The 26284-nt window shown below is 49.7% G+C and overlaps 1 protein-coding gene across 4 annotated transcripts in view; it reads right to left on the bottom strand.

Moving 5' to 3' along the window:
* LOC119979536 (kinase non-catalytic C-lobe domain-containing protein 1) overlaps positions 1-26284 on the bottom strand; it is a 261428-nt gene that overhangs the window by 30853 nt on the left and 204291 nt on the right. For all 4 annotated transcript variants that reach the window (XM_038821918.1, XM_038821915.1, XM_038821916.1 and 1 more), the window contains 2 exons: positions 11980-12062; positions 6911-7058 (listed from right to left, as the gene is read on the bottom strand). In XM_038821918.1, the coding sequence (XP_038677846.1) occupies positions 6911-7058; positions 11980-12062 (231 nt within the window). The remainder of the gene's footprint in view (positions 1-6910; positions 7059-11979; positions 12063-26284) is intronic.

The following is a 26284-nucleotide window of genomic DNA, read 5'->3' as shown; positions in this document are numbered from 1 at the left end:
TTTCTTTTTAAAAAAAAATTTAGATTACCCAATTCTTTTTTCCAATTAAGGGGCAATTTAGCGTGGCCAATCCACCTACTCTGCACATTTTTGGGTTGTGGGGGCAAAACCCACGCAGACACGGGGAGAATGTGCAAACTCCACACGGACAGTGACCCAGAGCCGGGATCAAACCTGGGACCTCAGCGCCGTGAGGCGGTTGTGCTAACCACTAGGCCACCGTGCTGCCTGCCAAAGTTATAGTTAAAGTTTAAGTTATTGGGTGCTGGGGGGCTGTTCGGGTTCTTTTTGCTATTTTTCTGGGTATGTTGAGAGGGGGGTGGGTGATAGCGCCCACCTCATTACACAGTTTGAATTGCACTATTGTGGAGGCGAGCTTTGTTCTTTGTTTGTTTTCTTTCTCTGTTTCGGTCCCAGAGCGATTGCTGGAACAGGGCTGTTCTGGAGAGGTGGTGTTGATAGACGGGGGGAAGGGAGAGGGAGGAGACATGATGGCGCCGGAGGTGACAACCACCAGGCTAGCTACTTTGAGCTAGTCAACGGGATCGAGGTGGGGGGTGTGTATACAGCCAGTATATGGCAGGGGTTAGGTTACAAGGGGTTGTTGCTGGGGGGGGGGGGAGGGAGGGGGGAAGATGATCTGCTGACGAGGGAGGGAACTGAACCAGGTAACAGGGAAGAGGTCAGGGGTGGGAGCTGCCAAGAGGCGGACCAGGGGAGGCGCGGCACATGGGCAGGGGGTGGGCCCAAGAAAGGGGATGGCTGATTGGTGGGGGGGGGGGGGGGGGGGGGGCAGGGTGCCTCCAACCAGGCTGAGCACCTGGAATGTTAGAGGATTAAATGGGCACGTGTGTTCGCGCACTTACGGGCTCTGAAGGCGGATGTAACGTTGCTGCAGGAGACACATTTGAAAGTGGCGGACCAGATTAGATTACGGAAGGGCTGGTTAGCCAGGTCTTCCATTCGGGGCTTGACACTAAGACCAGAGGGGTCGCGATCATGATTAACAAACGGATTAAATTTGAGGCAGACAGCACAGTTGTGGATGGGGGTGGTAGATTTCCCATGGTTCCAGGCAAGCTTGAGGAGGTGAGGGTGGTCCTAGTGAATGTTTACGTTCCAAGCTGGGATGATGTAGATTTCATCAAAAGGCAGCTGGGGAAAATCCCCGACTTGGATTCGCACAAGTTGATTATGGGTGGGGATTTTAATACAGTCCTCGCTCCCAACCTGGACCGGTCGTGCTCCAGAACCGGCAGGGTCCCGGCAATGGCAAGGGAACTGAGAGGGTTCATGGAACAAATGGGGGGGGGGGGGGGGGGGGGGGGGGGGGGAGAGTGGACCCCTGGAGAATCAGCCGGCCGACGGGGAAGGAGTTCCCGTTCAATTCACATGTTCACAAGGTTTATTCTCGTATTGACTTCTTTATTATGAGTAGGGACTTTTTGGAGGGGGTGAGGGATACAGGATACTCGGCGATCACTATTTCGGACCATGCTCCACATTGGGTCGACCTGCTGGTCTGCAAAGAAAGTTACCAGCGCCCACAATGGAGGTTAGAGGTGGGATTGTTGGCAGGTGAGAGTGGGCAAATGCATGCAGGGCTACCTGCAGGTCAACGATACAGGGGAAGTCTCAGCAGCGATGCTCTGGGAGGCGGTGAAGGCGGTGATGAGAGGGGAACTGATCTCAATCCGAGCCCATAGGGACAGAACGGACAGGACGGAGATGGACAGACTGGTGCAGGAGATGATACGGACGGATAGGGAATATGCGGACTCCCCGAGGGCAGAGCTACTTAGGAAACGACGGAGACTGCAGGCGGAGCTGGGGGCGCTATCCACTGGGAAGGCTGTAGAGCAGCTCAGAAAGGCCAGGGGCGCAGTGTATGTGTAATGGGAGAAAGCCAGCAGAATGCTTGCACAGCAATTTAGGAAGAGGGAGGCGGCCAGGTAAAAAGGGACGGTAGTGGACGGGGCAGGGAACCGGGTTGGAGACCCGGCAGGATTGAACAGGGTATTCAGGGACTTTTAAAGCAAGCTGTATACCTCGGAACCCCCCACAGGGCCGGAGGGGATGAGGCGCTTCTTAGATAGGCTGACCTTCCCAAAGGTGGGCAGGGGGATGGTAGAGGGTCTGGGGGCCCCGATTAGAGCTGAAGAAGTAATGGGGGGCCTGAAGGCCATGCAGTCAGGTAAAGCCCCGGGGCCAGACGGGTATCCAGTGGAGTTCTACAAAAAGTTCTCGGGATTAGTGGGGCCGGTGCTGGTTAGGGTGTTTAACGAGGCGAGGGACAATGGGGTGCTACCCCCGACGATGTCGCAAGCCACCATCTCGCTGATATTAAAACGGGATAAAGATCCGGAAGCTTGTGGGTCCTATAGGCCAATCTCCCTGGTTGATGTGGACACTAAACTGCTGGCCAAGATCCTGGCGTCCAGAATCAAAGACTGGGTACCGGTCGTGATTGTGGAGGATCAAACGGGGTTTGTTCAGGGCAGGCAGCTGGTAGCCAATCTAAGAAGGCTACTCAATGTGATTATGATGCCCCCGGAGGGCAAAGAGGTGGAGGTAGTGGTGGCAATGGATGCTGAAAAGGCTTTTTACCGGGTGGAGTGGAACTATTTATGGGAGGTGCTGGGGCGGTTTGGGTTTGGAGAGGGCTTTGTGGACTGGGTTAAACTGCTACATCAGGCCCCGGAGGCTAGTGTAAGGATGAACAGGACGACAGCTGAGTATTTTAGACTACACCGCGGGACAAGACAGGGATGCCCCCTCTCTCCATTGCTGTTTGCGTTGGCCATAGAACCGCTGGCAATTGCTCTGAGAGCGGCAAGGGGATGGAAGTGAATGGTCAGAGGGTGGGGGGGGGATAAAACACAAGGTCTCGCTCTACGCGGATGACCTGCTTTTGTATGTGTCGGATCCAGCGGCAGGAATGGACGGGATTATCGAAATCCTAGGGGAATTTGGCCAGTTTTTGGGCGACAAGTTGAACATTGCAAAAAGCGAGATGTTTGTGGTGCAGGTGAGGTGTCAGGAGAATAGGCTGAGGGAGCTACTGTTTAGGCTGGTTGGGGAAGGTTTTAGGTATTTAGGGATGCAAGTGGCGCGTGACTGGGGCAAGATGCATAAGTTGAACTTGTCTAGGCTGGTGGAGCAAATGAGGAGCGAGTTTCGGAGGTGGGATGCGCTCCCGCTGTCACTAGCGGGAAGAGTACAGACGGTGAAGATGATGATCCTCCCGAGGTTCCTGTTTTTTTTTCAATGTCTCCCTATTTTCATTCCGTGGTCCTTCTTTAAAATCATCCTGGGATTTGTTTGGGCGGGGAAGTCCTCGCGGGTAAAGAGGGGGATGCTGGAACGGAACCGTAGCGAGGGGGCACAGACATTGCCGAACTTCAGCAACTACTACTGGGCGGCTAACATAGCCATGATAAGGAAATGGATGGTGGGTACAGGGTCGGTTTGGGAGCGGGTGGAGGCTGCTTCATGCAGGGGCACCAGCTTGGCAGTCCTGGTCACGGCTCCCCTGCCGCTCCCGCCGGCCAGGTACTCCACCAGCCCTATAGTGGTGGCGGCTTTGCGGATTTGGGGCCAATGGAGGAAGCATGCGGGGGAAGTGGGAGCGTCGGTCTGATCCCCAATATTTGACAACCACCGATTTGTCCCGGGGAAGATGGATGGTGGGTTTCGAGCGTGGCTGAGGGCGGGAGTGGGAAGGATGGGCGACTTGTTCCTGGAAGAGAGCTTCACTGGAGAAGTTCGGGCTGGCGAGGGGGAAAGACTTTTGCTACTTGCAGGTGCGGGATTTCGTACGTAGACAGTCCCCGTCCTTTCCATGCCTTCCACCAAGGGGGATCCAGGACAGGGTAGTTTCCAGGGATGAGGAAGGAGAGGGGAGAGTCTAGGAAATTTATAAGGAGCTTATGGGAGCAGAGGACACAGGGACCGAGGAACTGAAATTCAAGTGGGAAGAGGAGCTTGGTGGGGAGTTGGAGGGAGAAGTATGGGCAGACGCTCTGAGGAGGGTAAATGCAACCGCAACATGTGCCAGGCGCGGCCTGATTCAGTTCAAGGTAGTTCACCGGGCTCACATGACGGTGGCCCGGATGAGCAAATTCTTTGGGCTGAAGGACAAGTGTGCTAGATGTGGGGGAGGACCAGCGAGCCATGTCCACATGTTCTGGGTGTGTCCAAAACTCAGGGGATACTGGCAGGGATTTGCGGACGTCATTTCCAGGGTACTGAAAACAAGGATGGCGATGAGTCCAGAGGTGGCAATTTTTGGGGTGTCGAAAGACCCGGGAGTACAGGAGGGGATAGAGGCCGACGTTGTGGCCTTTGCTTCCCTGATAGCCTGGCGACGAATACTGTTGGCCTGGAGACTGAAGTATGGCTGTTGGACATGGCAAGTTTTCTCGGCTTGGAAAAAAATCACTATCGGGGTTCGCCCGGAGGTGGCAGCCATTCATCGACTTCTTCGCGGGGAACTAATCGTCAGCGGGGGAGGGGGGGGGGGCGTGTAGAATAGTGTACAGTAGGGGGGAAGAATAGGCGGGTCTATTTGCGAGAGAGGTACTGTTATTTGCATTATGTTTTTTGTAATTGGTATCTGCACACTAATGTATATTGTTATTGTTTATAATGCCAAAAAATACCTCAATAAAATTGTCTGTTAAAACAAAAAGAGGTGGTGATTGAATCTTGTCTGAGTGAGGTGATTTCCAGAGATCAAAGGAAAGCAGAGTTGAGACTTGGACACATGGTGACAAGCACCTGTTCCCTCTCTTTTCACTCTTTCTCTCCTGGAAGGCTGTGAGTTGATGTATTCCTGAACCTCCAGAGAACCCGAATGAATGAATCTGCAGTAAAGCCATTACAGGCTGCAAACAAGACCTGGGGCGGGATTCTCCCCTAACCGGCGGGGCAAGCCGCACTGGCGCCGAGGAATGGCGTGAACCATTCTGGTGTCGGGCCGCCCGGAAGGTGCGGAATCCTCTGCACCTTCAGGGGCCAGGCCGGCAGCGGAGTGTTTGGTGCCACGCCAACCGGCACTAAAGGGCCTCTGCCGGCCGGCGCGAGTTGCCGAATGCGCGGGAGTGCCAGCGTGTGCTAGCATGATCCCAGCGCATGTGCGGGAGGGGGGGGGGGGGGGGGGGGGGGGGAATGTGTGATTGAAGAAATTATCTGAATCAAAGACTCTTTTCCCTTTTACTTATTATTTTCACCCCTCTCTTCCCCTCTCTGTGTGTGTGTATGTAGAGGGTGAGGGGCAAGTTAAAGTGCAGGATTAGGAATTAGATGTTTGTTGCCCAGTTGTATTTGATGCATATTTCATTGTAGTTCTTGTTACTAATAAAAATTAATTGTGTTTAAATTAATGAACCTGGTGACTGTAATTATTGGGCAGCCAAGGGCCAAAGACTTTTGGTATTTTTCCAAGAATTATTTGTTAATTCAATTGTGTTGCAACTCTAGGTCAAGGGGGGCTGAATTGACTGCGACCTAGAACAGGGTGTCATCACAATAATAGATTTAATGTGTGTGATTTGCAAGAGCATGACACAATGACACATGATAATAAAATTGCTTCAATATTTCTCAAGCACCCAAGCAATCAGTTTAAACATTGACAATTAATGAACAAGGCCTCCACACCAATTCCAAGAAGATTGATTTTCAGGCAATGTTCCCAAGGCATCTCTCACTTCTGTTGTGGAGAAATGTGAACATATTTTTGGTGAGACAGAATGGTTCTTGTTTGGTATCATGTATGAACATGTGTCTCAGAAGGGGCACACGTGGCCGAAGATTAAGGGCAGGATTTTCCGACCTTTCCCACCGACAGGATTTTTTGGTCCCGCTGAAGTCAACCCTTGTCATGCGGGCAAGCCATGCAAAATGCTGCAGACTTTGGCACCGTGAGGGGTGCGTTGGAACATTCCTGCCTAAAAGTTTGGAAGGAATTCTGGAAATGGTTGCATAAAAGTAAGCAGGAACAAAAAGTACAAAACTATTTCTTTGAAATAGTAGGGCAGGATATATAAGTATGCAAGAAATTTTTTAACGGATTTATGCTGAAAATGCTGCATTAACAGAATACTTTTCAGTAAACGATGGAGGAGTAAAATGACATTTCACACATTCTGATATGAAAGTGAATGTGTTGGAGTAATTTTCAGGGAAGTAATGTAAACAGCCAAAGTTACGACAGGAGATTGAAAGAACCCTAGTGTTCAGGGTCACCATCTCTAAGGCAGCATCTAAAGGAGGAAAGATGGTCAAGAATGGAACCTGGGTTTCACTAGGATGGATGTTAATGGATGGCATTACATTTTAATTAGTTTTGATTGAATACGTCCTGACTGAATGTAAATTATTTTCAAAAAGATAAAGGGTCTGAACTGATCCATAACAATCCGGGGCAGCACCTTAGCATAGTGGTTAGCACAGTTGCTCCACAGCTCCAGGGTTCGAGGTTCGATTCCCAGCTGGGTCACTGTCTGGGCGGAGTCTGCACGTTCTCCCCGTGTCTGCGTGGGTTTCCTCCAGGTGCTCCGGTTTCCTCCCACAGTCCAAAGATATGCGGGTTAGGTGGATTGGCCATGCTTGTGTCCAAAAAATGTTAAGTGGGGGTTACTGGGTTACAGGGATAGGGTAGATACGTGAGCTTCAGTAGGGTGCTCTTTGTAAGGGTCGGTGCAGACTCGATGGGCCAAATGGCCTCCTTCTGCACTGTAAATTCTATGATTCTAATACTTAATAATTTTGTGAGATGCTGGAGATTTTTTTATTATCCCACAGTGTTCAGAAAATACAGAACATTACCATTCAAAAATGTATTTACTATTACAGTGAAGTTTCAAATGATAAATTAATTCCTGTCAGATAAATGTAAAATGCTCACCTTTGGTGTGTCACATGTGACAATTTCAGCAGACACCCAGTGACTAACGTTGTCTGCATATCTAATCAGGTCTAGAAGATACTGGTGTTTGCATTCTGGCACAAATAAACTGCTGCCCTCTATGAATGATATCTCCGAAGAAGCTGATCTGTGAATAATTACATTAAAACCTATATATTATCTGATGTCCAGTTGACTCATAATGCAAACAACATATTATCAAATGTAATAAGGTCAAATGTTAAATAATGTAATTCAAATCTCTTATTTTGCTGTTAATAGGCTATAATCAAAAGTTTAATCAGCGATTGCAAAATGCTTATGAATTTCCAACAGCTGGTGAATGATCAAATTGCTTCCTTTAAGATTGCTCATGCTGGGCAGCACAGTGGCGCAGTGGGTTAGCCCTATTGCCTCATGGTGCTGAGGTCCCAGGTTCGATCCCTGCTCTGGGTCACTGTCTGTGTGGAGTTTTCACATTCTCCCCGTGTTTGCGTGGGTTTCGCCCCCACAACCCAAAGATGTGCAGGGTAGGTGGATTGGCCATGATAAATTGACCCTTAATTGGAAAAAATGAATTGAGTACTGTAAATTAAAAAAAAAAGAAAAAAAAAGATTGCTCATGCTAAGTCAGATAATAAACTGTTTTATACGGCTGTTGATCAAGTGCTGGAAAATGGGATTAGAATAGATAGGTGCTTGATGGCCAGTGCAATGGGCCGATGGACCTCTTTTTGTGTTGTAAAACTTTATGGGCGCGACCTACCCTGAATGGGAACAGGGTACCATAATGAACACATTTAGCCAGGCTATCTACTGGGATTCAGGTCCCCTGGGAGACCCCCAATGCCATTCTGCCTGGTCCTCATTTGCACCATGGCGCCTGTTGGGTACACTGAGGGAGAATTCAGAAGTCCAATTCACCTATGTCTTCTGGGACTTGTGGCAGGAAACCAGAGCACCCGGAGGAAATCCACGCAGACACATGGAGAACGTGCTGGCCCCTCACAGACAGTGACCCAAGCCGGGAATTGATCCTGGGTCCCTGGTGCTGTGAAGCAACAGTGCTAACCACTGTGCTACCATGCCACCTTTGTGTATACATAAATATAAAAACCCTTAAATCAGCCTTTGGTTTGAACAGAACACAGCAAAGAATCTCCATACTGGCCTTTCGTTACCAGGACATTTCAAAAACATTCACTGTGCAGCCATACTGAGATTTTTTAAAAAATTGAATTCAGCAAGCTGATTGCATTTAATAAATCTCTGTATGCCTTATATGCAGACATGGCTTGATAGCAATAGTGTCATAAGAAAAGATGTTTGACACAATAGCTCCTTTTTTAATACTGACTCTCTAATGACTGTCTGTCTTGTTGTTTGATAACACATCTGCAAACCAGAAGAAATACTTCAGAGACTGATGGAACCATCAATTCACCTGACACGTGCTTTCAGATATGAACAGTGGTTTTAATCTACTTACTACAGAGCCAGCCTGTTACCCGTTGATGAACTCTCGGTGAACTGCAGGCTGACTCTGGACAAGGGTATTTATACAGCAGCACGGGGGGAGGAGTCATGGGCGGAGCCAAGGGTGGAGCCGTGTACAAACTCCTGAGCATTCCCAGAGCTACTCCCCCTAGTGGTCGGATAACACTATTGCGCTTACAAAGGTATTGGTAAATACAGTGTGAATTACCAAGTTACATTCACCACAGAGACAACTCGGTAAAAAATGTTTGTGATCTCTATGGTCTTTCCCGACAGTCTCTTAAATAAGTTTTAAAATGACCTGTGTGTTATGTTTTCCTTTGACCTTGAGTTCCTTTTTGCTTTTAACCTATTTGCCTTCAGTTGCCTCAGCCCCAAACTATGGAATTCTCTGCCTGCACCTGCCTGCGCCTGCCTGCCAGCTCGCTATCCTCTTTTAATACACTTGTTAAAACCTATCTCTTGGCCATCTGATCTAATATCTCCTGACTCGGCTCGGTGTCTTATTTTGTTTTACAATGCTGCTATGAAACACCTTGCAATGTTTCACTGCATTAAAAGTGTTATCTCAATATGTTGCTGCTGTGCAACAGATTCATCGCAGCCATTATGCAGTGCCCACGTTCAAATTTTAAAATGCTGTAACATTCATAAAAGTTGCAGGAGACGTGGGAGTCTTGGGTCCCAGTGTGTGCTTTCCCATTCTAAGTGCTCTCTAACCTGCAACAACATTTTATGAGAGCACATATTTTCTTCTCAGCAGTTCTTTTATAGCTTTCATCTCATGAAAATTGTAACGGGCCCCACACTGTGAAGGTAATATACTGTTGCAATAAAATTTTACTTCAGATTGGTGCTGAACTCAGCACCGATATTGAACATGGTGCTTTGTATTCACTCCCATATTATTGCCTAAAGGGTCTAGAGAATGAGTATAGGCAGTCAAAATGACCACACACACCTTGATATATGAGACAAATTCTTATGGATTATGTATTACAGCACATTCAGGCAAGGCTTTACATATCTAAGAAACTGCACACAGCAACGTAATGGGCACAGGGGCTGGATTCTCCGTTTCAGCGGCTGAGGGCCGGCTGAAACGGAGAATTCGCGGGTGTTTTATGATGCAAAAATCGGCCCCGAACCCTCACCGATTCCGGGACTGGTGAGAGGCTAGCAGCGGTGCGTGTGAAACACCTCGTTCCAGTGCCGGAAACGGCCAGAGAATGGCCATGTCCCCGGCCGCGCATGTGCATGCGCATGGTGACGAGCTGCAGCGGTCGTCCTGTACAACATGGTGCCTGCCGTGCTCGGACCCGACCCACCATCCGCGACCCCACAAACCACCTCCTGGCCGTCCCCCAACAGTTCCTCCAACCCTTGTGGAAGCTCCCCCTGGCCAGCGGCACAGATCCCGCTGTAGCAGTGCTGGTCACCATCCGCAGCCACCACGCCTGGTTTCCAACTGCTCAGACCACACATCAACCGCACAGTTGGGAACTCAACCAATCGGGGCGGAGCATCACGGGAGGATCTGCCATTTATGCGACAACGCAATTGGTACGGCGTGCGGTGCGTGGCGCGATGATGCCATTTCAGAGCGGGCGGAGACTTGCAAACCGGCATCAAACCGGCGCCGGTCCCCATTTGGGTGTTGGAATGGATTCTTCACCCGACTGCTGATTATGATGTTGGGCAACGGAGAATCCCACTCCTGATTTTTAGGAGCCTTTGCTGGATAATTCTTTGAAACCTCCAATTATTACAAACTTCCCCTCAATATGAATTCAATTAGGCAACGTTATTTTATTGAAAAACAATAACTGTCACCTATTGAAAGCAAGGGAACCTGCGATAGAATTGGTGTCGGTCGTAATCTAAATAAAATCTGTGTCCTTGGAAGCACGGTAGCACAAGTGGATAGCACTGTGGCTTCACAGTGCCAGGGTCCCAGGTTCGATTCTCTGCTGGGTCACTGTCTGTGTGGAGTCTGCACGTTCTCCCCGTGTTTGCCTGGGTTTCTTCCGGGTGCTCCGGTTTCCTCCCACAGTCCAAAGACGTGCAGGTTAGGTGGATTGGCCATGATAAATTGTCCTTAGTGACCAAAAAGATGAGGAGGGATTATTGGGTTACGAGGATAGGGTGGAAGTGAGGGCTTAAGTGCATCGATGCAGACTCGATGGGCTGAATAGCCTCCTTCTACACTGTATGTTCTATGTTCTTATGTTCATCGCTGGCATGCTATGATAAAATCTGTAAATTCGAGGAAAGTGAAAACATTGCTGAGAATATATGGAGTAAGGTTTGCATACAAGAACGGTCTGAATGACAAAAGCTAAGAACAGAATAAAAAAAATTAAAGAACTCAAAACATCAGGGCTGGAGGGAGATTAAATTGAGGTGAAAAAAATTGTGAAGGGCCTAGATATATATAGTGGATGGGAGCATCTATTTACTTCAGCAGAAAGGTCAGTGATCAGCGTGCGTAGATTTAAAGTGATTGCGAGAAAGATTAGAGAGGAGATGAGGTAAAGAGCAGGATTCTCTGTTTGGGAGACGAAGGCCAGATTCTCCGAGCCCGCGCTGGGTCGGAGAATCGCCGGTCATGCCGGAAAATCCCACCAAGCCGCTCCGATGCCGGGACGTGATTCGGATGGCACACTTGAGAGTAAATTAAACCTTTCTGTATAATACAATAAATTAACGCGGCAAACAATGTATATAACTGTTGATAAATTTGGAAAATGCCAATAAAAAGATTTTAGAAGAAAAGGATGGCTAGAGCTGGACACCGAGGCAAGTGTGGTGACTTTGCCGGGCCGGCCTGACAGGCCCAGGCATGGGTTTAATGGGTGAGGGGCCACTATCAGGAGGGGAGGAAGCATGGTGAATACTATGGTGGCGGGGGCTCCATCAGGTACAGGGTGTACGAACAGGATTGCCTCACTTACTCACCATGCAGCCAGGTCACCAGCATTCAGTTCATCTGACAGACTTACCGCTTGCCATGGATCCACTCATCACTGGTAAGGTCCTGCAGGGGCAGGAGGAGACCCTTCAGTGGCCATTAATTAGCCAAAGGATGGGTGGGCTGTCCTACTCCTCCACTGCCACATGCTAAGGAGGACCAATAGTCAATATGCTAGATTGCATCCATTATCCAGCGGTTTTCAACTCCTCCACTGGGAATAAAACTTCTCAGGCAGATCCTGTGACAGATTCCACTTGCAAATAACGAATGACAACGTGAATGACACAGTGGGAGGTTGCAGTTGTTCAAAGGCGTCAGCATGAATTGGGAAAGGAGTGGAAGAAAATCGGGCAAAAATCTAAAATAATTTAGCACAAGAGATCAGTTAACATTTCACTCAGGATGTCTGATGTCACCTGAGCAGGTCAATGGGGCCATTGCCTTACAATCTTTACCATAATATATGATTTGATATATGCTTATGTAACATAGTTAAGTTTTGATTACACCATCGAATGTCCAAATGGACATTTGTAAATAAATTCTTAATCATGATTCTAGAACAATCTTACAAAGTTAGGAATTTAAAGGTACTCACTTTCGGACTGTGATTGGTTTATCCTTAACGCCAAATGCTCTTGAGTTTAAAAAATGTACCGGGTGGCAATCTTGAAACAGTTCCTAAAATAAAAAGATCTCTTGATGAACCAACGGTTTCAATCATATTTAAAAACATATTTTATTCAAGCCATTTTCACACAACAAACAAAAGCAGAATAAAAATCATACAACGTTATAAATAACCAACACCCACTACCTCCCTGCTTCCCAATATCGCCCCCTTCTCCCTTCCTGGCTTCCCCATTTTAACCCTCTTACCTCTTACCGCCTACCCCTTATCTCCCTTCACTTTGCTGAACCCTCAGTCCTCCTTAAAGAAGGATTCCACCTCCGAGCGAGCCATCAACCCACCCATTCAAGACGAACTTGCCCTTCTCCAGCCTCAGGAATTCTGCAAGGCCGCTCACCCACACTCCCGCTTTTGGCGGCTCTGAGTCACTCCATCCGAGCAGGATCTGTCTCCAGGCTATCAGGGAGGCAAAGGCTAAGACATCGGCCTATCTCACCCCCTGGACTCCCGGGTCTTCTGACACCCCGAATATCACTACCTCTGGACTCGGGGCCAACTTCACCCCCAGCACCTTGGACATTACGTCCGCAAACTCCTGCCAGAACGTCTTCAGCTTCGGACATGCCCAAAACATGAGGCCGTGATTTGCGGGCCTCCCTGTCCACCGCCCACATCTAACCTCTACCCCCTTAAAAAACCTGCGGCAACTCCTCTACCTTGGGGAACTCCCTCTGACCAGGGGCTCCGACTCATATAATCTCCTGTAAAACGCCTCAACACACTGTTCACCCCCTCCGGGTCCAGCACCACCCGACCCATCTTGCCCTTTATTCTACCAATCTCTCTTGCCGCCCCCTGCTTCCTCAACTAGTGGGCCAGCATCCTACTCGTCTTCTCACCTTATTCATATATTACCACTCACAGCTTGGCAGCTGTGAACTCTCTCATAACATTCAGATGCATGTACCCCTGGATAGGCAGCCCTCACCCGCCCGCTCACCTCGCATCCGCCAACAGCCCCACATCCAACCTCCACTGCCGGCGCTGCACGCACCCCCCTCAGTCCACTCACAAGTCTACCCAGTGCAGCATGTGGTCTGATCATCGAAAACGCTGAATCAACCACCCTCTGCTGATTCCTTGTTTGCAGGGCTGGCATTTGCTTTCAACATTCAGAAGCCACATGTCGTAGTAGTGGTGAACATCTGCCCACAGCAATCTCGCTATTTCTGTCAGTCATCAGCCAGAGTTTCCTATTCTGTCTGACATTGAGGACTTTCATGTCTTCTCATTTGACAGTATCCTTGAATTTGGGCTTTAGTCTCTTGGCACCAGCTATCTCCCCCCCATAAAGCATATTCTTGGGGGTGTGGTAATCTTCCATCCAGTGCACAAGCCAGTGATGCTTTCTTTGTTTGATAAGCACTAGCATGTTTGGCACATTTGCCCACATCCTGCTTTTTCTCCATAGCCTTTGATCCCATTCTCCCCAAATGCTATATCTAGCTGCCTCTTGAATATATTCAATGTTTTAGCATCAACTATTACTGTAGTAATGAATTCCACAGGCTCACCACTCTTTGGGCGAAGAAATGTCTCCTCATCTCTGTCCAAAATTCCCTGAATTCTCAGACTGTGACCTCTGGTTCTGGATACACCCATCATTGGGAACACCTTCCCTGCATCTACACTGTCTACTTCTGTTAGAATGTTATAAGTCTCTATGAGATCTCCCCTTATTCTTCTCAACTCCAGCGAGAACAATCCTAACCTAGTCAATCTCTCCTCATATGACAGCCCCACCATCCCTGGAATCAGTCTGGTGAACCTTCGCTGCACTCGAGAGAGAGCAAGAACATCCTTCCTCAGAAATGGAGACCAAAACTGCACACAATATTCTAGTTGTGGCCTCACCAACACCCTGTATAATTGCAGCAAGACATCCCTGCTTCTGTACTCAAAACTCAAGCAATAAAGGCCAACATACCATTAGCCTTCTTTACCGCCTGCTGCACCTGCATGCTTACCTTCAATGCAATTGGATACCCAGGTCCCGCTGCACACTTCCCTCTCCCAATTTACAACCATTCAGGTAATAATCTGCCTTCCTGTTTTTGCTTCCAATGTGAATAACTTCACACGTATCCAAATTACACTGCATCTGCCATTGATTTGCCCAATCGCCCAGCCTGTCCAGATCATGTGGTAGGATCCCTGCATTCTCGTCACAATTCACCCTCCCACCCAACTTGGTATCATCTGCAAACTTTGAGATGTTACATTTTGTTCCCTCATCCAAATTATTAATATATATTGTGAATAGCTGGGGCCCCAGCACAGATCCCTGTGGCACCCCACTAGTTACTGCCTGCCAATTTGAAACGGACCCATTAATTCCTACTCTTTGTTTCCTCTCTGCCAACCAGTTTTCTATCCGCCTCAATAACATTCCCCAATCCCATGCGCTTTAATTTTTCACAATAATCTCTTATGGGGGACTTTGTCAAATGCCTTCTGAAAGTCCAAATATACCACATCGACTGGCTCCCCCTTGTCAACTGTACTGGTTACCTCCTCAAAGAATTCCAACAGATTTGTCAAGCATGATTTTCCCTTCATAAATCCATGCTGACTCTGACTGATCCTGCCAATGCTTTCTAAATGTTCCTCTAGAAAGTCCTTGATAATGGATTCAAGAATTTTCCCTACTACCGGTGTTAGGCTTACTGGTCTATAATTCCCTGCTTTCTCTCTACCTCCATTTTTGAATATTGGAGTGACATGAGCTACCCTCCAATCTGCAGGGACTGCTCAAAGTCTATGGAATCCCAGAAGATGACCACAAATGCATCCATTATTTCCAGAGCCACCTCCTTAAGCACTCTGGGATGCAGATTCTCAGGCCCTAGGGATTTTTCCGCCTTCAATCCCATCAATTTCCCCCGCACTATTTCTCTACTAATCTTGATCTCCCTCAGTTCTTCCCTCTCACTAAACCTTTCATTCTCCAACATTTCTGGTATCTGATTTATGTCCTCTTTTGTGAAGACAGAACCTAAGTATGTCTTCAATTGCCCAGCCATTTCTTTGTCCCTTATTATGCATTCCCCTGTTTCTGTTTGTAGGGGACCTACAGTTCTCTTTACCAATCTCTTTCTCTTCACATGTCTATAGAAACTCTTAGTGTCAGTCTTTATGTTCCCTGCAAGCTTCCTTTTGTACTGTACGTTCCCCTTCGTAATCATTCCCTTTGTCCTTCTTTGCTGAATTCTAAACTGCTTCCAATCCTCAAACCTATTATTTTACTTGGCCAATCTGCATGTTTCTTCCTTGGACTGGATACTATTTCTAACTTCCTTTGTAAGCCATGGATTGGCCCTCTTACCCATTTTGCTTTTGTGCCAGACAGGAACGAACAGTTGCTGCAGTTCCTCCATGCGTTCCTTCAATATTTGCCATTGTCTATCCACTGTCATCCTTTTAAGTAACTCTCCCCAATCTATCAAGGCCAACTCACACCTCATATCTTCATAGTTTCCTTTATTAAGATTCAGCACCCTAGTCTCCGAATCAACTACTTCACTCTCCACGTTGATAAAAAATTCTATCATGTTATGATCGCTCATCCCCAAGCGGGCTCGCACAATCAGATTGGCAATGACTCCCTTCTCATTACACAGTACCCAGTCTAAAATGGCCTGCTCTCTAGTTGGTTCCTCCACATATTGGTCAAGAAAACCATCCTGTATATACTCCAGGAATTCCTCCTAGATGGCATTGTGGCTAATTTGATTTGCCCAATCTATGTGAAGATTACTATCAGCATACGGATATCTTCTGATCAGGACTTGCCACAACTTGATTTGAATCTTGACGGGTTGATGAGATTCCCCTCTGGTCATGTGTGGAGGTACACTTCTTCCATGTCAGCAGGAAAAGCATAGTTCAATAGGAGAGAGAAACTACACCAAACAGAATAGGGGCTGAGACGCAATTTGTTTTCACCCCATTCTTGATTACAAAACCATCAGGGCCGGAGCCGCTGAACTGAATGGTGCATGGCACCTTTCATGCAAGGGCTGTATGAGATTCCACCTGATTTTCTCCAATACCCAGTATCTTGTCCTACTCCTGGGCCGTGACTCTCCCTCCTGGGGACTAAGTCCCCACGCCGGCAGGAAAACCAGCACCAATGACTCTGGCATCAACGGGCCCCAAGGTGAGGAATTCCCACCTGTCTCGGGGGCTAGGTGGACGGCGGAGGGGTTGGCGCCCCTCCAGCTGGCGGCGAAGGGACTGCGCGAGGTCGCGCATGCGCAAAACGGCTGATGTGATTCCGGGCATGCGCACACTGGACGTCGTTTTTTGGCGCATGCGCAGGGGGTTCTCTTCTCCGTGCTGGCCATAGCGGAGCCCACAGGGGCCGGCACAGAAGGAAGAAGTGCCCCCACGGAACAGGCCTACTCGCAGATCGGTGGGCCCCGATCGCAGTCCAGGCCACCTTGGGGGCCATCCCTGGGTCGGATCCCCCCACCCCCCACCGAGGACCGCCCATGCTGACTTACCTGCCAGGTCTCGCCGTCTGGGACCATGCGTAACCCACGCCGACGGGACTGGCCAAAAAATGGATGGCTGCACGGCCCAGTAGGGCCCGGAGAATCGTCGGGGTGGCCACTACCAGCGGCCCCTGACTGGCGCGGCATGAATCCTGCCCCCGCCCAAAAAACGGTTCCGGAGAATACGGCAGCCGGCATCGGGGCGGGATTTGCGCCACCCCCGGGGATTCTCCTAGCCGGCGGGGGGTCGGAGAATCCCGCTCCATGTCTAATGCTTTTATGAGATCCACAAAAGCAAAGTAGAATAGTATTTGTTGCTCTTTAACCTTATCTTGAAGCTGTTGTTTGGAGAAGAACATACTTACCATTGATTACGATACATTCTTCATTCCAACCTTATTGGAATGGAGTCAGTCTATTTGCAAAACCCAGAAGAGTGTGGAGGACTCACACCCTCCCCTGCGTTTAGCACGGCGATCTATGGCGATCACCTGTGGTATTCAACTGTTGGAGATGGGCCATAAAATCTAATCACCTGAACAATGGGATCCTGGTGCAGAGGGGGAGTTGCCAGACTTGACCTAATCAAGTTACAATTGGAACGCATGATCATGTTTGAATTACTGGTCAGTCAGAAAGTGTTGTCAAATGACAAACCAAGCCTTTGTATGTTTTCAGTACCGGTATTCTCAGCAAAACTGTGTACAAACAGGTGAATTGGAGTACAAAAAAAAAAGGATACTTTGCTACAATTGTGTGGGGTGTGGTGGGACCTCACCTGGATTACTGTGTGCAGTTCTGGTCTCCATATTTAAGGAAGGATGTACTTGCATTGGAGTCAGTACAGCAAAGGGTCACTTGATTGGTCTCTGGGATGAGAGAATGATTCTATGATGAGAAGCTGAGTATATTGGGTCTGTATTCTCTGGAGTTTAGAAGAATAGGTGTGATCGCACTGAAACACAGATGATTCTGAAGAAGCTTGATAGGGTAGAAACTGAGAGGTTTCCTTGGCTGGGGAATCTAAATAATGGGGGCACAATTCCAAGATAAGGGGTGATTATTTAGGACAGATATTAGGGAAACCTCTTCACTCAAAGGGTTGTGAATCTTTGAGATTTTCCATCCCAAATGGTTGTAGATATGCCATCACTGAGCACATTTAAGATTGAGACAGTCGTATTTTTGTCTTTTAGGAAATCCAAAGATATGGGGAATGGGTGGGAGAGTGGAGTTGAGGCCCAAGTTCAGCCAAGATCATATTGAATGGCAGAGCAGGCTCGATGGGCCATATGGTCTTCTACTGCTTCTATTTTCTATGTTCTTTTTGTGACGAAACAAAGCGACACAAGATTTCAGAGCTCACAACAAAGATCTCCATTATCTGTGCTAATTTGTTATTGGCATCAGAGCGCACTCAATGTTCACAGTGCTCACCTGCACCTTTGCCATGCTAGTAGAAGATATAAACAGCCTCATGTATTGATCCAATGACAGCAAGTCAAGTTTCAGCGGGCTTAGCCAGCGAGGAACAATTTTGATGTTGAAATGGTGCAGCTCACGTTTGATCAATACTGTCTTTCATGCATTTTTTGTTGATTGCAATCCTTGTGTATGCCGGAATACAAGGTCCCCATATTCCAGATTCAAAGCCAGAGAACCTTCATCTTTTGTTTTATGGGTGCCCATTTACTACCTCCTTGTCAGACTGAATTGACTGAATTCAGAGGAAAGGCAGGAGCCCCTATGTTTGGAGAAACATAGTTGCTGGAAGATGCTTGCTCAAAGGGATAACCAGTCATCTAAACGTCTCAGCTTCAATGCCTTTGACTGTCCCAAGTTAGCCCCACAAAACAGTGGGTACTATTTAAACCATGGCTGGAACCTGGCTATGGACATCAGGGCATGTCCACAAGCCGGTTAGTCTGTACATTGCATTTCTGGGCGCCAATGTTTCTCCCGGATCTCTTGCTGTTCAGCTGAGGGCCAGAGGGTGCCTTAGCTTCTGTGACAAGGCACTACAGTGAGTCCTGGTCATGCAGAGGCAGTGAAGTGGCAGGTGAGACTGGTGCATTTGGCTCTCTCATTGCAATAAATTAGCCCGTGGCAGTGGATCATGCAATCGATATTTGGGTGACTAAAGTACCCCAGTATCGCCGCTCTATAGCTCTTGCACATCTCTGTGATTTCCCTTCAGATTTGTTCCTCAATGTCTTTCACTACTTGGAGGCGAATATAACACTCCAAGTTGCTCCTATCTGAATCTTCATCAGATAGATGGGTGAGGAAAAGGTCAAGTAGATGCTTTTTTTGTTTTAAGGCCCTTTCAAGATGACAAATACACACAGGACAGAAGTTACAAAGACATTTTTATGTTTCACTTCAATGCAATCCATGGAGCAGCAGCGATAAAACTAGCAGTAGAAGGGAGTTTTGATTAATTAAATGCACCATTTAATGAATTGTTAATTAAGGACTTTTCATGTCCTGTGTGGGCCATCTAATGATTATAAGTAGTAATAATTGCACTAATTATTTCATGAGTGATTCCAATGGGCAGGTTTGATCAACGGTAAGTGAATACAACCAGAAAATGAATAATGCATGGAAGGTTTGGCCCACATTCAGGGTACCTAATGGCCACACTACAGAGCGAAAGCTACTGCAAAATGCTAAAGACTGTGTAGGAGTTGCAAGAGGTTGCTACTAATGGGATACAAATAATCAAGGAGGTTTTGCTACAGTAGGATATCAAGGGAGGTTAATGAGCATAATCAAGGAAGAGGTGGCTGGGTTCAACTGAGAGCACCACTGAGACTCATTAATTGATTTATATTAAAAAATGACTTCCATTGAAAGGAAGACTTGCAGTTATTTCCTTCCTTCCTTTCCACTAAACAAGACTCTGTACAATGTCCCAGTTCCTTTGCTGCAGACCGGACTCCTCACTCTCTCTATATATACAGTAAGAAGTCTTACAACACCAGGTTAAAGTCCAACAGGTTTGTTTCAAACACGAGCTTTCGGAGCACGGCTCCTTCTTCAGGTGAATGGAAAGGCTTGTTCCAGAAATGTTTATATAGACACAGTCAGAGATGCCCCGGAATGCGAGCACCTGCAGGCAATCAAATCATCAAAGATGCAGAGAGAGAGGTAACTCCAGGTTAAAGAGCCATGATGTGGAGATGCCGGCGTTGGACTGGGGTGAGCACAGTAAGAAGTCTTACAACACCAGGTTAAAGTCCAACAGGTTTGTTTCAAACACGAGCTTTCGGAGCACGGCTCCTTCTTCAGGTGAATGGAAAGGCTTGTTCCAGAAATGTTTATATAGACACAGTCAGAGATGCCCCAGAATGCGAGCACCTGCAGGCAATCAAATCATCAAAGATGCAGAGAGAGAGGTAACTCCAGGTTAAAGAGGTGTGAATTGTCCCAAGCCAGTTCAGTCGGTAGGCCTCTGCAAGTCCAGGCTTGTTGGTGGGGGCCGAATGTAATGCGACATGAATCCCAGATCCCGGTTGAGTCCGCATTCATGCGTGCGGAACTTAGCTATAAGTTTTTGCTCAGCAATTTTGCGTTGTCGCGTCTCCTGAAGGCCTCCTTGTAGAATGCTGACCCGGAGATCAGAGGCTGAATGTCCTTGACTGCTGAAGTGTTCCCCAACTGGAAGGGAACAGTCCTGCCTGTTGATAGTCGCACGATGCCCGTTTATTCGTTGTCGCAGTGTCTGCATGGTCTCGCCAATGTACCACGCTTCGGGACATCCTTTCCTGCAGCGTATGAGGTAGACTACATTGGTCGAGTCGCACGAGTATGCGCCGCGTACCTGGTGGGTGGTGTTTCCACGTGTAATGGTGGTGTCCATGTCGATGATCTGGCATGTCTTGCAGAGATTACCCTGGCAGGGTTTTGTGGTGTTGTGGTTGCTGTTCTGAAGGCTGGGTAATTTGCTGCAAACAATGGTTTGTTTGAGGTTGCGCGGTTGTTTGAAGGCCAGTAGTGGGGGTGTGGGGATGACCTTGGCAAGATGTCCATCCTCGCTGATGATGTGTTGGAGGCTGCGAAGAAGATGTCGTAGTTTCTCCGCCCCAGGAAAGTACTGGACGACGAAGGGTACTCTGTCAGTGGTGTCCCGTGTTTGTCTTCTGAGGAGGTCGGTGCGGTTTTTTGCTGTGGCGCGGTGGAACTGTCGATCAATGAGTCGAGCGCCATATCCCGTTCGTACGAGGGCATCTTTCAGCATCTGTAGGTGTCTGTTGCGCTCCTCCTTGTCTGAGCAGATCCTGTGTATACGGAGGGCTTGTCCATAGGGGATGGCTTCTTTAATGTGTTTCGGGTGAAAGCTGGAGAAGTGGAGCATCGTGAGATTATCTGTGGGCTTGCGGTAAAGCGAGGTGCTGAGGTGGCCGTCCTTGATGGAGACGAGTGTGTCCAAGAATGGAACTGAATTTGGAGAATAGTCCATGGTGAGTTTGATGGTGGGATGGAACTTATTGATGTCATCGTGTAGTCGTTTCAGTGATGTCTCGCCGTGGGTCCAAAGGAAAAAAATGTCATCGATGTATCTGGTGTATAGCATCGGTTGAAAGTCCTGTGTGGTGAGGAAGTCCTGTTCAAACTTGTGCATGAAGATGTTGGCATATTGAGGTGCAAATTTGGTCCCCATGGCTGTTCCGTGCGTCTGGATGAAGAATTTGTTGTCGAAGGTGAAGACGTTGTGGTCTAGAATGAAACGGATGAGTTGCAGAATTGCGTCTGGAGATTGGCAGTTGTCGGTGTTGAGGACTGAGGCTGTTGCAGCAATGCCGTCATCATGGGGGATGCTGGTGTAGAGTGCCGAGACATCCATTGTGACGAGGAATGTTCCTGGTTCAACTGGTCCATGGGTGCTGAGTTTCTGTAGGAAGTCCGTCGTGTCGCGACAGAAGCTGGGTGTACCTTGTACGATGGGTTTCAAGATGCCCTCGATGTGGCCAGAGAGGTTCTCACACAGGGTCCCATTGCCTGAAACGATAGGACGGCCTGGTGTGTTGGCCTTGTGTATTTTCGGGAGGCAGTAGAGATCTCCAATGCGGGGATTACGTGGGATGAGAGCACGTAGGGTGTTCTGAAGGTCTGGATCTAAGGTCTTGATCAGTCTGCTGAGTTGGCGGATGTGTTCCTTGGTTGGATCTGCGGGTAACTGCCTGTAGTGTTCCTGGTTGTCGAGTTGTCGGTATACTTCTTTGCAGTAGTCTGTTCTGTTCAGTATGACGGTGGCCCCTCCTTTGTCTGCTGGTTTGATGACGATGTTGCGGTTGGTCTTGAGAGTGCGGATGGCGTTGCGTTGTGCTTGGGTGACGTTTGAGGCTGCCTTGTGATTGCGAGTGATGAATCTGGCATTGACACGACTTCTGACGGCTTGAGCATACATGTCGAGTCTAGGGCAGCGGCCTTCCGGAGGGGTCCAATTTGACTCTTTCCTTTTCGGTTGCCGACAGCGAACCCAGGAACACCAAGAGGCCGACAGCGAACCCAGGGACACGACCAATGAACCGGAACAGCAGACCGCGAGATCTGCAGTGCAGCAACCGAAAAGGAAAGAGTCAAATTGGACCCCTCCGGAATACCTTGGGACATTACTTGTTACTGATGTGATGATGCAGTGGTAGCTCACCATTTGGAGGCTCGTGTGCAGGAGCTAAAGGTCTGCAGCAGCTTTAAAAAATTTAGTTAGATCAACGTTGCTGGCACGAATCCAGAGCCCAAGGTTAACTGAAGAAAGTGCATGAGTTTTTTTTGTATGAAGCCAGTCAGAGGAAGGGAGCATTCTTGGCACAGAGCAACATAGGCCCTTAAGGAGAGTGATGCACTTACTTATTTACAGAATTTACAGTGCAGAAGGAGGCCATTCGGCCCATCGAGTCTGCACCGGCTCTTGGAAAGAGCACCCTACCCAAGGTCAACACCTCCACCCTATCCCCATAACTCAGTAACCCCACCCAACACTAAGGGCAATTTTGGACACTAAAGGCAATTTATCATGGCCAATCCACCTCACCCGCACATCTTTGGACTGTGGGAGGAAACCGGAGCACCCGGAGGAAACCCACGCACACACGGGGAGGATGTGCAGACTCCGCACAGACAGTGACCCAAGCCGGAATCGAACCTGGGACCCTGGAGCTGTGAAGCGATTGTGCTATCCACAATGCTACCGTGCTACCCCTTGGGTGACTCCGGGAGCGTGTCGACCTCATCTTCATCCCGGGGTGGGACCAAGGGGAGGGCGGATCATTCTGGAGCGGGGGCTGTGGTGGGGTGCACCGGGGGGAAGGGAGGGTGGCGCCGGGGCAGAGGGGGGGTGTGTGGGGACCCAGCCTGTCAGGTCCCTGAGGGAGACTGTGTCTTAGCGGCCATCGAGGTACGCCATGTAGGTGTACAGCGGGTTCTCGTGGAGTAGCTGTACCCCCTCAACCAACAGGTCCGCCTTGTGGAGTCGCACGTACTTACGGAGGAGGACGGGTCCTGGAGCTGCCAGCCATGTTGGGAGCGAAACCCTGGAGGTGGACTTCCTGGGGAAGGCAAAGAGACGTTCATGGAGAGTTTCGTTAGTTGCAGTGCACAGGAGTGACTGAATGCAGTGAACGGCGTCGAGGAGGACATCCTGCCAGCCGGAGACCGGGAGATTTCTGGACCGTAGGGCCAGCTGGACGGCCTTCCAGACTGTCCCATTCACCCGCTCCACCTGCCCGTTTCCCCGGGTGTTGTAGCTGGTCGTCCTGCTCGAGGCAATGCCCCTGTTGAGCAGGTACTGGTGCAGCTCATCGCTCATAAATCAGGACCCCGGTCGCTGTGGACGTAGGCGGGGAAACTCAACAGAGCGAAGATGGTGATGAGGGCTTTGATGACGGTGGCAGACGACATGTCGGGGCATGTGATGGCGAAGGGGAATCTGGAATATTGTCGACCTAGTGAGAAAGTACGTGTTGCGGTCGGAGGAGGGTAGGGGTCCTTTGAAGTCCACGCTGAGACGTTCAAAGGGGCGTGAGGCCTTCACCAGGCGCGCATGGTCTGGCCGGTAGAAGTGCAGTTTACACACCGCGCAGACCTGGCAGTCTCTGGTGATAGCCCTGGCTTCCTCGATGGACTAGGGCAGATTGCGAGCCTTTATGAAGTGGTAAAAGCGGTGACCCCTAGGTGACAGAGATCGTCGTGCAGGGTCCGGAGTATGTACACTTGTGCGCTGGCACATGTACCTCCGGATAGGGCATTGGGGGACTTGTTGAGCTTACCGGGGCGATACAAAATCTCGTAGTTGTAGGTGGAGAGCTCGATCCTCCACCTCAAGATTTTATGGTTTTTGATCTTACCCCGCTGTGTGTTGTTAAATATGAAGGCAACCAAACGTTGGTCAGTGAGGAGAGTGAATCTCCTGCCGGCCAGTTATTGCCTCCAATGCCGCACAGCTTCAACGATCACTTTGGCCTCCTTTTAAACAGAATTTCGGAGGCATGGAGGGTGCGTGAAAAGAATGCCACGGGCCAGCCTGCCTGGTTGAAGGTGGCGGCCAGAGCGACGTCTGATGCATCGCTCTCGACTTGGAAGGGGAGAGTCTCGTCGACCGCGTGCATCGCGGCCTTGGCGATGTCAGCCTTGAAGGCCTGGTGAGGGGAAAAACTGTGGAGTGGATGAGTGGGCGGGTCTTGTCCGCATAGTTAGGGACCCACTGGGCGTAGTATGAGAAGAACCCCAGGCTTTGTTTGAGGGCCTTGGGGTAGTGGGGGAGGGGGAGTTCCATGAGGGGGCACATGTGATCGGGGTCGGGCCCTAGAATTCCGTTCTGAACCACATAGCCGAGGATGGTTAATCGATCCGTGCTGAACACGCCCTTCTCCTTGTTGTCAGTTAAGTGGTGATGTGGAGGAATTTGGAAAGGTTAGCGTCGTGGTCCTGCTGGTCGTGGCCGCAGATGGTGACGTTATCCAGGTACGGAAAAGTGTCCCGCAGTCCGTACCGATCAACCATTCGGTCCATCTCCCGTTAGTGACGCCGAAGGGAAACCTAAGGAAGTGGCAAAGGTGGCTGTCCGCCTCAAACGCGGTGTACTGGCGGTCCGCCTTGCGAATGGAGAGCTGGTGGTAGGCAGATTTCAGGTCCACTGTCAAGAAGACCCGGCACTGTGCAATCTGATTGACCATATCAGATATGCATGGGAGGGGGTACGCGTCGAGCTGCGTGTACCGATTGATGGTCTGACTGTAGTCAACGACCATCCTGTTTTTCACCCCAGTTTTCACCACTGCCACTTGGGCTCCCCAGGGGCTGTTGCTGGCCTCGATAATACCTTCCCATAGCAGCCTCTGGACCTCAGGCCTGATGAAGGTCCTGTCTTGGGCACTGTACCATCAGCTCCTGGTGGCGACGGGTTTGCAATCCAGGGTGAGGTTCGCAAACAGGGAAGGTGGGTCGATCTTAAGGGTCGTGAGGCCGCATACAGTAAGGGGTAGTAGCGGCCCGCCAAATTTCAGGGTTAGGCTCTGGAGGTTGCACTGGAAGTCCAGGCTGAGTAGCAAGGCAGCGCAGAGGTTGGGGAGGACATAGAGCCAGAAGCCGCTGAACTCTATGGCCTGGACGGTGAGGGTGGCAGTGCAGTACCCCCGGATCACCACGGAGTGGGATCCGGAGGCCAGGGAGATTCTCTGGTTAGTGGGGGTGTACCGTGAGGGAGCAGCGCCTTACCGTATCGGGGTGGATGAAGCTCTCAGTGCTCCCGGAGTCAAGAAGGCAGGATATCGTGTGCCATCGAATTTCACTGTTGTCGATGTGGTCGCGAGGTTGTGCGGTCGGGACTGGTCGATCGTGATGGAGGCCAGACGTGGCTGGTCGGCGGTGGTTGCAGGCGATGAGCGGTCCGATGAGGTGCCCGCGAGCAGGGGTCCTGAGACGGGCAAGATGGCGGCGCCCACGGGCCGCACAAGGTCTGAGGCGAGGAAGATGGTGGCGCCCACGGGCCGCACGAGGTCTGAGGCGAGGAAGATGGCGGCGCCTGCGGGTCGCACATGGGGGGTGCCGGGTTAATAGCGGCGATCGAGTGGGCCTGGCACACGGCAGCGAAATGTCCTTTCTTCCTGCAGGCCTTTGGGGTTGGCTGGGGAAGGTCGCTGGTGGGGTGTTCATTGGCGGTGTCCACGATGCGCAGGAGGGGTGGGCCGTGCGGTCGGGGGCATACGCCTGTATATTGCGTTAGGCGACTGTGAGCAAGAGCGCTAGTTTCTTGGCTGCCGCAAGGTCAAGGGTAGCCCCTTCTAAGAGTCGCTGGCGGATGTAGGTCGACCCTATGCCTGTAACGAACGCATCCCTAAGTATCAGGTCAGAATGTTCAGCGGCCGAAATGGCCTGGCAATCGCAGTCTCTCATCAGGAGTTGCAGAGCACGCCAGAAATCTTCCACAGACTCACCGGGCAGTTGATACGCGTGGAGAGGAGGTGTCTGACATAGATTTTGTTGGTTCTCCTTTAGTCGCGCCATGGCCTCAGCACAGGTCGGCGTGTCCCGGATGAGGTGAAAGATGTCGGAGCTCAGGCGCGTGTAAAGGATCTGGAGCTTCTGTGCCTCTGAGGGTGGTTCAGTCGCAGATCCGATGTATGCCTCGAAGCAAGCTAGCCAATGTGCGAAGGCCGACTTGGCATTGTCTGCTTGAGGGTGCAGGCGATCAGGCTTGATGCGGAAATCCA

The sequence above is a fragment of the Scyliorhinus canicula genome, chromosome 16, assembly GCF_902713615.1.
Source record: "Scyliorhinus canicula chromosome 16, sScyCan1.1, whole genome shotgun sequence".
NCBI classification, from domain to species: domain Eukaryota; kingdom Metazoa; phylum Chordata; class Chondrichthyes; order Carcharhiniformes; family Scyliorhinidae; genus Scyliorhinus; species Scyliorhinus canicula.
This window is presented reverse-complemented; position numbering and strand designations above follow the sequence as displayed.